Source organism: Chiloscyllium plagiosum, unplaced genomic scaffold (assembly GCF_037043375.1).
Source record: "Chiloscyllium plagiosum isolate Xiang-an unplaced genomic scaffold, Cpla_swu_hap1 HiC_scaffold_13, whole genome shotgun sequence".
In the NCBI taxonomy this organism is placed as follows: Eukaryota; Metazoa; Chordata; class Chondrichthyes; order Orectolobiformes; family Hemiscylliidae; genus Chiloscyllium; species Chiloscyllium plagiosum.
The window spans coordinates 18,845,795-18,858,720 of record NW_028270151.1 but is presented as its reverse complement, the minus strand read 5'-3'; the positions used below and the strand labels follow the sequence as shown (position 1 = coordinate 18,858,720).

The following is a 12,926-nucleotide window of genomic DNA, read 5'->3' as shown; positions in this document are numbered from 1 at the left end:
TCTGCGTGGGTTTCCTCCCACAGTCCAAAAATGTGCAGGATGGGTGAATTGGCCATGCTAAATTGCCCGTAGTGTTAGATGTAGGGGAATGGATCTGGGTGGGTTATGCTTCAGCGGGTCGGTGTGGACTTGTTGGGCCGAAGGGCCTGTTTCCACACTGTAAGTAATCTAATCTAAGTATTATTCAACAGAACAAAATGGCCCAAGTGGGGAACACAGCCTGCTGTTAAAATTAGGGTTCATGCCACCTGAAAAAAGCAATCAGAGAGAAAAATAGTTGAGACAATAACATGTTTTGTTCTGTTTTCTTCAAACTTTTTTTTGTTGACTTGTTATGAGAAAAATGCTGTTTGACTGGTAGTCCAGAAACTAGGTAACAAAGCAAATTGTCTGATCACAAGAAGATGACGAGAACGTAGAGGTGGGGCAGTTGGAGAAAATATATCAGTGATGAAGCCTCTAAGATGTGTAAACAGAAAAAGCAGCTCTTTCCCCAGTTAATGTGAAACCATTTAGCTCATGTCTGAGTGGCATTTAATGGGGACAGTTACCCATACTCCAATAATGGAAAACTTGGATTTACGTTACACTCTTTATGACCTTAGAGGCATTTCACAGCCAACAAAGTTGCTCAGATGTGGTGTAATTACTGCCATAATACAGAGAAACGCAGCAGATGATCTGCTCACAGAAATGACAATGATAACCGGAGCAGAACACAAAAGCACTGTCAAGACAAAAAAAATTATATATGCCGTCTTTCGCAATGTTATGGCTCTTCAAAGTACTTCACACCCAAACGAAATACTTTCGATGCAATATCACTGCTAAAAGGTAGCAAAACTCAATTTGGACTCACCACCCTCCCCCAACTCCCCCTCCAATCATAAAGCAATGTGATCATTGACAAACTCCTCTGTTTTTGAGATGCTGATTGATGGATATAAGCATTAGCAAGGATACTGGGGCAGCACGGTGGCTCAGTGGTTAGCACTACTGCCTCACAGCGCCAGAGACCCAAGTTCAATTCCAGCCTCAGGTGACTGCCTGTGTGGAGTTTGCACATTCTCCCCGTGTCTGCGTGGGTGTCCTCCGGATGCTCCAGTTTCCTCCCACAGTCCAAACATGTGCAGGCCAGGTGAATTGGCCATGCCAAATAGCTGATAATGTGCAGTCTAGCTAGAATAGCCACAGAAATGCAGGGATAGGGTTGGGGTGTGGATCTGGGTGGGATATTCTTCAGAGGGTCAACGTGGATTCGATGGACTGAAGGGCCTGCTTTCACACTGTAGGGATTTTATGAACCAAGGATAAGAATCAATTTGGTCACTTGCTCGTAATGTTATCCTAAACACACGTCTGGGCATTTCAGTATAAATTCATCAACTCTTCCTCCCAATGTGGACCTTTACTCTGAGACCTATTTGGTGGAGAATTGATATCACTGTGTTGCAGACTCATATCATGACATTTCTAGTGCGGTACTCGGGGACTATTACATTGCCAGAGGTGCCCTTTCTCAGGTGTGATGGTGAACTGAGCTCCATCTGCCATTTTGAGTGGAAGTAAATGAACCCATCTTGAGGAAAGGCAGGAGACTCTCCCCCAGTATCTTGGAATCCCTACAGTGTGGAAGCTGGCTATTTGGCCCATTGGGTCCCCACCAACCTTACGAAGACCATCCCACTAGAACATTTCTGGAGCATTTATTAGACTGTTAGCAGCACCACGTTCTGACTGAGTCTGTTCAATTCAAAGTGGTCACTGGCCTAGCGCACCAATGTGGCATCTGGGAAACTCGACTTGCCCCTAGCAAGTCACTAATTACAAAGCAGAGCCGGAATTCTCTTGTTTTTCATTAAAATGTTGGGGTATGAGTCACTGCTTTAAAACAAGAATCTATAATAGTGCAGATTATTCAGTCCAGGCCCTCAATTAGTAGCACTATTACCATGGGCAACAGTCCAGATTGTAGAGCGCTCTGAGGAACAGAAGGATCAACATAGCGACATCACCATGCCCTCTACCCTGGCAGACAAGTTTGGTTTTGAGCCAGAGGATGCTGGCAGGAGCAGCACTGAAACGCAAATGATAGCTCAGTCAATCTCTAATTAAAAAGGCACTCTATCCTCAAAGGAGAGCTTTCAGTCAGGCTGGACTTAGAATCAAGAAACATCTGGAAAGACCATTCAGCCCACTGTGTCTATGCCAGTCCATTATAGGTAGGAGCTGAAAAAGTGTTGCTGGAAAAGCGCAGCAGGTCAGGTAGCATCCAAGGAGCAGGAGAATCGACGTTTCGGGCATGAGCCCTTCTTCAGGAATGCTCCTTGGATGCTGCCTGACCTGCTGCGCTTTTCCAGCAACACTTTTTCAGCTCTGATCTCCAGCATCTGCAGTCATCACTTTCTCCCATTATAGGTAGGATCCAATTATTCCCATTTCCCTGAATTATATACGTAGATTATCATTGAATCTGCTTTCACGCTTCTCTGTGGCTGCGTGCTCCATCTCTTCAAAACTTGCCGCATAGAAAAAGCTTTGCACCTGGCCATAAGGTTCTTTTCCCAACTAACTTAAAACGTCTGGTGTGGTACAATATCCCAAAGGATCCAAAGATGTTGCCATAGTTGGAGAGTTTGAGCTGAATCAGTTGGGGCTCTTTTTCCTGGAGCATCGGTGGCTGATGGTGACCTTACAGAGGTTTATAAAATCATGAGGGGTATGCATAGAGTGAAAAGTCCAAAACTAAAGGGCAAAGGTTTGAGTTGAAGAAGAAAGATTTAAAAGGAACCTAAGTGGCAAGGCTTTCACCAGAGGGTGGTGCGTGTATGGAATGGGCTTCCAGAAGTAATGGTGGAGGCTGGTACCATTACAGCATTTAAAAGGTATCTGGAAGGCTACATGAAAAGGAAGGGTTTAGAGGGAAATGGGCCAAATGTTGGCAAATGGGGCTAGATTGATTTTGGATATCTGGTCAGTGGGGATGAGTTGGACCAACGGGTCTGTTTCTGTGCTGTCCAACTCTATGATTCTACGACTCCAACATCCTAAAAAGTCAGTTCTTAGTCTGTTAGCAGGTCGCAAAGGTATTGAAGGAGATGGTGGACAGGTAAAACTAGAGATACCTGGAGATGGTGGGGTCATGGTAAAGTCACTGGACTGATACCTCAGGTTAATGCTATCCGAATAGGGATTCAAACCCCACTATGGCAGCTAATGTCATTTAAATCCAATTAATAAAATGTGATCATTATGATCTTGCACCTTGATAAGGTACCACACATTAGGCTACTTAACAAGAGCTCATAGTATTGTGGGAAGTATATTAGCATGTACAGCAAATGGGCTAACTAATAAAAGACAGAGAGGTGGGATAAAGGTGGCATTTTCAGGATAGAACCTTTAACTAGTGGAGTATCACAGGGATGAGTGCTGGGCCACAATGATTTACAATATATATTAATGAGTATAAGCGGGGAAGTGAGTGTATTATAACCAAGTTTGCACACACGAAACAAAATAGATGGGAAGAAACAGTCTGCAGAGAGATATAGACAGTTGAGGGGAGAAATTTGGCAGATGAAATATAACATAGGAAAATGTGATGTTACGCATTTTGGCAGGAAAAAGAGATGAATATTAACTAACTGGAGAAGGACGACATGAAGCGTCAGCAAAGAAGGAGTTGGAGATCTTTGTAGAGAACTCACAAAATGTGAGTACACAAGTTTCAGGACGGCAAATGAAATGTTGTCCTTTATTTCATTATTTGCTAAAACTAAACAAGCCGCTGATCTGACTACAGCTAGAATACCTTCAACTATTTGGCCACTTGTTGAGGGAAGGGTGCAACAGCATTGAAGGAAGTCCAGAGAAGCTTCATTAGCTTAATCCCAGGTATGGAAGGACTGTATTGCAAGGACAGATTTAATAGAATGGACCTGTACTCACTGGAATGTAGAAGAATGAGAGGTGAACTTATTGAAATATGTAAGATCCTTATAGGGCCTGGCAGGGTCAATGTGAAGATGTTGCTTCCCCTTGGAGGAGAGTCTAGGACCAGAGGGCATAATCTCAGGATCAGGGGTCACCCAGTTAGAACAGAGATGAGGAGGAATTTCTTCTCTCAGAGGGTGGTTAATCTGTGGAGTTCTTTACATACAAGTATAGAAACTAGGAGTAGGAGTAGGCCATCTGCCTCTTTCCTGATTGGTTCCTCAATGAATTAGTCTAAACAAAACCACCAAATACACACTCCAGGAAATTCTCCTGTACAACAGCACCGCTAGTTTGGTTTGTCCAATTTATATCTAAATTAAAGTCATCTCTGATTACAGTTATATATCTCTGATTTCTTGTTTAATGCTTTCTCCGAGATCTCCCCACTCTTTGGGGCCTGTAGATGACGCCCAACAATGTTTCCCACCCCTTGTTGTTTATTATCTCCACCCACACAGCTTTTACATCCTGATTTTCTAAGCTGATGTGCTTCTTCAATAGTGCATTGATTGCTTCCTTTACTAATAATAGTACCCCACCTCCTTTCTCCTTTTTTCTGTCCTCCCTATAGTAATGAACACCCCGGGATGTTTAGTTCTCATCTTGGTAACCTGGCAACCATGCCTCAATCATTGCAACTACATCATAACTGTTCTAAGGATCACTGGGAAGGGCTTTTGCACAAAACGTCGATTTTCCTGCTCCTCGGATGCTGCCTGACCTGCTGTGCTTTCCCAGCACCACTCCAATCTAGACCCCGAAACGTTAGCACTGATTTCTCTCCACAGATGCCGCCAGAACAGCTGAGCATTTCCAACAATTTCTGTTTTTGTTTCTGATGTCCAGCATCTGCAGTTCTTTCGGTTTTTCACAATGCATTGATTTCAGTTTTGACAATTCAATTAAACATATTCATTTACACTTAACCACAAGCCTGAATAACTTGCTTAAAGGAAGGAAAAAGACCCAATTTCCTACATCTTTACTGTGAATGTTTTCTCCAAGGAAGATTAGTCTTGATCCAACACTTACCTTTCCTCTGCACAGACTGGGGAACTTCTCTTTGTCCTCTAGGACGGTCTTCAGATTGGGTTGGGACCTGCGGTTGTTGTTCTTTACGCTCGACGAGTTGTCAAAATGAACGCCACTGACCACTGCTCTTCTGTACGAGGTGGACCTCAGTCCCCTGCGGAGCTGGCCTGGGCACTCCAGGTCAGGGTCTGTGTCTCCATCCAGCTCCAGTTTCGGTACAAGTGGATCATGAACTGTCTCAACCATACTCTGCACTCGACGGCTCCTTGTACGAAACTCCAGATTCTGATTGTTCTGATGGTGGTTCTTGATTTTAATAGCAGATGCCAGGTCCTTGGGAATGATCTGCTGCGTTCCGTTCTTGAGCGAAACGGCACTGTCGGTGCTCAGCACGAGGCGCTGTTTATCAGGTGTTGGAAGTGAATGGGTGGAGAGCTGCCTCTGGAGCAGGAGGTGGCCATCTGGAGGTGAAGCAATGTTTCCGTTTTGGGTAGGAATGTTGCCGTCTGCTGGGAAATCTGTCACCAGGATGCCATCGATTTGGTATGAGCATGGCCTTGCCTTGCTGCGACGGTTCAAAGACCTCATATTGGGTGATTTGGGGATTGGTCTTCTCTTCCGCCACAGCGGCGTTATGGCAAGATTGGATAAGTCGACCTCACTTTCCTGATCCATTCCTCACTGCTCACGGTTACACATGCAACCGGCAAAGGTGACTTTCCATTCCACAGGACTCCATCTTCTTCACTCTTTTCAGAACTCGCTGTGGGCTGGGCTCATGTAGTCAAGGACGGAGTGGGGTAGTCTTATCTGAAAAAGGAAGAAATCATGTTTAAGGCACCTCTTCAAGCTCAAATGTGTGGAATGTGCAGCGAGAGGGGGAGAGGAAGAAGAGGGGATTCAAAAAGTGTATCAAATGAACTTCCTCATAATGACAAACTCAAAACGTGGCAAGTCCTTGCTAGTTGAAATGTATAATAGAATCACATTAATTTTTCAATCTTTCTCACTTCTAAAATAGGATTTTTCTTTGAAAAACTGCGGATCTGTTGCAAACTCTGATAATAGGGACAATGCGCCATTCCTCAGTCTGCAGTCAAGGAGCAGTGACCCAAACATCATGGGTTCAAGATCCACCGCGGCAAGTTGTGAAAATGATTTTCTTAAATGAATGAATGTATGGGCTGCCACCAGAACTAAACCAATTCGTCAACTGCCAGACTGCCACAAAAACTCAGAGCACTCTCTAATCCCCTTCCAGGAAGGAAAATTGCCGGTTCTATCAATTCTGGTCCATGTGCAACTCCAGTCAAGTCATAGAGTCATAGAGATGTACAGAATGGAAACAGACCCTTCGGTCCAACTCGCCCAGGCCAACCAGATATCCCAACCCAATCTAGTCCCACCTGCCAGTACCCTGCCCATATCCCTCCAAACCCTTCCTTTTCATATACCCATCCAGATGCCTTGCAATTGTACCAGCCTCCACCACTTCCTCTGGCAGCTCATTCCATGCACATACCACCCTCTGTGTGAAAAAGTTGCCTCTTAGGTCTCTTTTATATCTTTCCCCTTTCATCCGAAACCTATGCCCTCTAGTTCTGGACTTCCCCACCCCCAGGAAAAAGACTTTGCCTACTTATCCTATCCATGCCCTTCATGATTTTATAAACCTCTACAAGGTCACCCCTCAGCCTCCGACACTCCAGGGAAAACAGCCCTCGCCTGTTCAACCTCTCCCTCTCCCTGTAGCTCAAATCCTCCAACCCTGGCGACATCCATGTAAATCTTTTCTGAACCCGTTCAGGTTTCACAACATCTTTCCGATAGGAAGGAGACCAGAATTGCACACAATATTCCAACAGTGGCCTAACCAATGTCCTGTACAGCCGCAACATGACCTCCCAACTCCTGTACTCAATACTCTGACCAACAAAGGAAAGCATACCAAACACCTTCTTCTCTATCTACCTGCGACTCCACTTTCAAGGAGCTATGAACCTGCACTCCAAGGTCTCTTTGTTCAGCAACACTCCCTAGGACCTTACCATTAAGTGTATACGTCCTGCTAAGATTTGCTTTCCCAAAATGCAGCACCTCATATTTATCGAAAATTAAACTCCATTCTCAGCCCACTGGCCCATCTGATCAAGATCCCGTTGTAATCTGAGGTAACCTTCTTCACTGTCCACTACACCTCCAATTTTGGCGTCATCAGCAAACTTACTAACTATATCTCTTATGTTCACATCCAATTCATTTATATAAATGATGAAACGTAGTGAACCCAGCACCAATCCTTGTGGCACTCCACTGGTCACAGACCTCCAGTCTGAAAAACAACCCTCCCCCACCACCATCTGTCTTCTATCTTTGAGCCAGTTCTGTATCCAAATGGCGAGTTCTCCCTGTATTTCATGAGATCTAACCTTGCTAACCAGTCTCCCATGGGAACCTTGTCTTCTGAAGTGGCCCATCCATTTAAGAGTACAACAGGATCTTGATCATCTGAACCAGTGGAACAAGGAATGGCAGACAGAGTTTAATTTAGATAAATGTAAGATGTTGCATTTTGACAAGACAAAGCAGGGCAGGACTTACATGGTTAATGGTGGAGCCCTTGTGGAGTGTTATTTAACAGCAGGTGCAAGTACATAGTTCCTTGAAAGTGGCATCCCAGGTAGGCAGGGTGGTGAAGAAGGCATTTGGCTCACTTGCCTTCATTGGTCACAGCACTGAGCACAGAAGTTAGAAAGCCATGTTACAGCTGTACAATACACCAGAATGGCCACACTTGGAGTACTGTGTACAGTTCAGGTCACCTGCTATATGAAGGATGCTACTACAGTAAACTGGAAAGGGTGCAAAAAAGATTTACAAGGAGCTACCGAGACTGAAGGGTTTGACTTAGAGGGAGAAGCTGGATAGGCTCAGACTTTTTTCATGGTGCATAGAAGGCTGTGGGGTTGTCTTACAGAGGTTTATAAAATCATGACGTGTAGGAGTCCATAACTAGAGGGCATAGATTTACGGTGAGAGCAGAAAGATTTAAAAGGCATCTGTGGGGCAATGTTTTCACAGAAGGTGTTGCTTATATGGAACAAGCTGCCACAGGAAGTGGTAGAAGCAAGTGCAATTACAACATTTAAAAGACATTTGGACAGGTACATAGATAGGAAAGGTGTAGATGAATATGGGCCAAATGCAGGAAACAGGATTTAGTTCAGTTTAGGAACCCTCGTTGGCATGGATGAGCTGAGCCAAAGGGTCTATTTCGTTCTGTCTGACTCTATGCCCAACCCTCCTTCCCATTTATCTCTCCACCCCCTTGGCTCACAAGTCTCATTCCTGATGAAGGGCTTTTGCCCGAAAAGTTGATTTTCCTGTTCCTCGGATGTTGCCTGACCTGCTGTGCTTTTCCAGCACCACACTCTCTACTCATATTTTGTATCTAACCCTTTCAGGAGAGCTACAAACGTTATCTGGGTAAGATTAAGTGAGCTCACCTCAATAGACAGTGAGACAATTTACTTGCCTAATTTATATTTCACAGATAGTCTCTCTTTCATCCCACCCCACTAGCTTTTACTTCTAGATTCATTTAATTAACTGAATTGAAATTCTCCAGCTACAATGGGACGGGTGGGGATCTGAAATCATGTCTATTCTCCCTATCTCTAGACTATTAGTTCAGTAATATAACCACCAATCCCCTGACTCCCAGTTACATTCTTGTCTTAGAGAAACTTCAGATAAAAATATATGTTGTTTTGATCTCTATTTGCTTTTTTTTTACTGTTTATGGGTCATATAGTACAATGAGCAAAACAGAATGAGAGGTCTTTCCTTTCCTGTAAGCAGTCAACGGAATGTCAGCATTGAATCAGATCCCACAACAGTGAATGGTGGAATTTAGATTCAATTAATAAATCTAGATGTGGAAATTAGTTGCAATAATCATGGCCGTGAAACTAACATCAACATGAAGGAACATACCCACAACAACAACAAAGGACATCTGCTATCTTTACCTGGTCTGGCCCAGGGCAATGTGACTCACACTTCAATGCTCTCTGATATGGCCTGGTAAAGCAATGAGTTGAGCTGTAATTAGGGATGGGCAGTATTTTGGCCTTGCCAGTCACACCCATGTCTCATGAAACATTTTTTAAAAACCTTCCAGTTTAATCCTTCCCGAATACCATTCATTGTATCTTCCTCATCATGAGCCTGATATAAAGCTTTATTTGCAAAAAGACATCACAAAGCAATCTCTCAGGACTGCACTTGGGAGTCCCCTGCTGTTATTATGTACACAACCACTTCGCAAAGAATTGAGAATGTTACCCCAATCAGCCAAGGCTGACCCAGCCACCAAGCGAATATCAAACAAAGCCCAGCTTCAAACACCTCAGTGCAGAAAGTGTGCACATAACCTACTTCATGGGCGGTGTGGTGGCTCAGTGGTTAGCACTGTTGCTTCACAGCGCCACGGACCTGGGTTCGATCCCAGCATCGGGTGACTGTCTGTGCGGACTTTGCTCATTCTCCCCATGTCTGCATGGGTTTCCTCCCACAGTCCAAAGATATGCAGGTCAGGTTAATTGGCTGTGCTAAATTGCCCATAGTGTTAGGTACATTAATCAGGGGTAAATATAGGGTAGGGGAATGGGTCTGGGTGGGTTACTTTTCGGAGGGTTGGTGTGGACATGTTGGGCCGAAGGGCCTGTTTCTAACCGATATGTTTATATCAAAACATGTTCTCAGAATGCAAGTGTGATGGGCGAGTCTGGACCCAAAAAAGTGTTCCTGAACCACTGCAAAACCCTTTTCCAAGTTTTGAGAAACTACCAGAGACAATTAAACCGTCAATCACGCCCAACACTGAAAGGCATTTTTGCAGTGGCTCAGTGGTTAGCACTGCTACCTTGTAGCGCCAGGGACCCAGGTTCGATTCCAGCCTCAGGTGACCGTCTACATGCAGTTTGCACATTCTCTCCATGTCTGAAAAGGTTTCCTCTGGGTGCTCCAGTTTCCTCCCACAATCCAAAGATGTGCAGGTTAGGTGGTTTGGCCATGCTAAATTGCCCATAATGGCCAGGGACATGCAGGCTTGGTGGATTTGCTATGGGATATGCAGGATATGCAGGATATGCAGGATTACAGGGATGGGGTGGGTCTGGGTGGGATTCTCTTCAAGGGATGGTATTGACTCAATGGGCTGAATAACCTACTTCCACACTGTAGGGCTTCTATGATTTCTTAAACACAATACCCTTACAGGCAGCTAGGCAGAACAAATTAATTGTATAATAATCAATAGAATCTACTTTTCTAATTGCTTACAATGAAGGAGTTGGAACATTGCCTTAAAAGCAAAGCTGCAAATTTAATCCTACTTTATGATCAAACAATTCTATCTAACTTACACAGAAGAGGACATACTGTTTTTTTTTAAATAGCTGTTTACTGTACTCTGGCGAAACCTTGAAATGCAGACAGAAAATTAACGTGGTAATCCATCTCCCATTACGAATTGGATCACAGCCTCCAGATTTGGAGATTTACGAGAAGGGGCTACATTTGTTCTGGCGTTAGCTTAATTAGAATCATCCCTTCAATGTTCCAGATACGATGTTTTCTTTTTTTTAAAAAGAACCAAATGTTCGCTAATCTGCCACAAAGAAAAACAACAGATCAAGATCTCTGCTGGTAGTCTCTACAATAAATAATCAGACAAATATTGTGAAATTTGAGATTCTGTTTCACATGCTTTCGAATATGGACTCGGCAGAAAACCAGATCGCGGGGTCAAATTAAGATGGTCTACAGTTGGACAAATGTAAAACTTACAGTTTTTTCAGAGAAAATAAGTGAATGATTTCGACAACGCGAGTGAAACTTACCCTGTGAGTGAAACTTTGTAAACTGCTGCATGCAACCTGCAGTCTGGAAAATGAAGGGGGAAATCTCTCAGATCTAAAGAACAAGCAGATGGACAAAGAAATAAGCCACCAGCTTCTTTTCCTGAAGCGAGCTGGAGCCAGAAAAATAAAGCGACCGTTTTCTCTCGGTTCCCGGCAGCATTAGGAAGGAGACTTACCCCTCTCTACTTTCCCGCTGTTTGCAACGGCGTGTAATGTCCCGCAGTGCTTGAGCCAGGTTCACATTGTCCAAACTGCTGGGAGTGCAGGATTTTAGTCCCGCTGATGTTCTCCTTCTGCGTCTACCCCTCAGCAACCAGCTCCTCTCCGTTTTGCACTCACTCCAACCTCTCACTCTCAGTTAGGAGATGAGTTTCACTGCACTTGTGCAGGTTAAAGTTGCGATGTTGCCGTGTCGCTGGGAGTGTGAGTGTGGAAGAGAGAGAGAGAGAGAGTGAATGTGTTGTGTGTGTGAGAGAGTGTGTGAGATTCAGTGTTGGTCCAAGTTCAAAGTGACGCAGTGTCAATTCTGATTTCCCCTTCAGCTCTCATCCCAGTGCCAATAACCTCCACACATCCTCATCTTTTCCAACTTTGTTTTTCAAACTTTTGAACTGCGTGAATCCTCCCCCCACCCCAACCTCCTGAAGTAAAAAGCCCTTAAAATTATCCTTGAAATAGCGCGCCTCCTGGCGGCCTCCTTCGGAATAGATTCACCTATTTCTGATTTTTCAAAGCGCACTCATTGCAGTATATTTTTAAATAGTTAAAAATCACAACACCAGGTTATAGACCAACAGGTTTAATTGGAAGCACTAGCTTTCGGAGTGCTGCTCCTTCATCAGGTGGAAAGTGCAGCGCTCCGAAAGCTAGTGCTTCCAACTAAACCTGTTGGACTACAGTCTAGATTAGAGTGGTGCTGGAAAAGCACAGCAGGTCAGGCAGCATCCGGGGATGAAGGAAAATCGACGTTTCGGGCAAAAGCCCTACATCAGGAATAGAGGCAGGGTGCCTGCAGTGGAGAGATAAATGAGAGGGGGGTGTGGGCGTGGGGAGAAAGTAGCATAGAGTACAATAGGTGAATGGGGGTGGGGATGGAGGTGAAGTTTCGAGTCTAACTGACCCTTTCTCTCCCTTTTTTTAGCTTTGATAAAGGATCAGTTAGACTCAAAACGTCAGCTCTTTTCTCTCCTTACAGATGCTGCCAGACCTGCTGAGATTTTCCAGCATTTTCTCTTTTGGTTTCAGATTCTAGCATCCGCAGTAATTTGCTTTTATCCAATGGGGATGGAGGTGATAGGTCAGAGAGGAGGGTGGGGGAAGGTAGCAAAGAGTACAATGGGTGGTGGGGATGGGGATGAAGGTGACAGGTCAGAGAGGAGGGTGGAGTGGATAGGTGGAAAGGAAGATAGGCAGGTAGGACAGGTCATGAGGGTGGTGCTGAGCTAGAAGGCTAGAGCTGGGGTGAGGTGGGGAAAGGGGAAATGAGGAAACTGGTGAAGTCCACATTGATCCCCTGGAGTTGAAGTGTTCTGAAGTGGAAGATAAGGCGTTCTTCCTTCAGGCGTCGGGCGGTGAAGGAGGCCCAGGACCTCCATGTCCTCGGCAGAGTGGGAGGGGGAGTTGAAATGTTGGGCCACAGGGCGGTGGGGTTGATTGGTGTGGGTGTCCCAGAGATGTTCCCTAAAGCGGTCTGCTAGGAGGCATCCAGTCTTCCCAATGTAGAGGAGACCGCATCGGGAACAACAGATACAATAAATGATATTGATGGATGTGCAGGTGAAACTTTGATGGATGTGGGAGGCTCCTTTGGGGCCTTGGATGGAAGTGAGGGAGGAGGTATGGGTGCAGGTTTTGCAATTTCTGCGATGGCATGGGAGGGTGCCAGGATGGGAGGGTGGGTCATTAGGGGGCGTGGACCTGACCAGGTAGTCACGGAGGGAACGGTCTTTGCGGAAATGGGTGGGGAGG

General features: G+C 44.9%; 1 protein-coding gene across 4 annotated transcripts in view; it reads right to left on the bottom strand.

Annotated features, from left to right (window-relative positions):
• LOC122555663 (rho guanine nucleotide exchange factor 26-like) overlaps nt 1–11,554 on the bottom strand; it is a 216,337-nt gene extending 204,783 nt beyond the window's left edge. Inside the window, exons 1-3 of one of the 4 annotated variants that reach the window (XM_087993351.1) lie at nt 11,135–11,553; nt 10,938–11,010; nt 5,032–5,841 (exon numbers count right to left, since the gene is read on the bottom strand). In XM_087993351.1, the coding sequence (XP_087849477.1) occupies nt 5,032–5,706 (675 nt within the window). In that variant the 5' untranslated portion in view covers nt 5,707–5,841; nt 10,938–11,010; nt 11,135–11,553. Of the gene's footprint in view, nt 1–5,031; nt 5,842–10,937; nt 11,011–11,134 lie in introns of all 4 variants that reach the window. The other 3 variants (XM_087993350.1, XM_087993352.1, XM_087993349.1) reach the window with 3 other exon arrangements.
• Between the last annotated feature and the right edge of the window lie 1,372 nt (nt 11,555–12,926).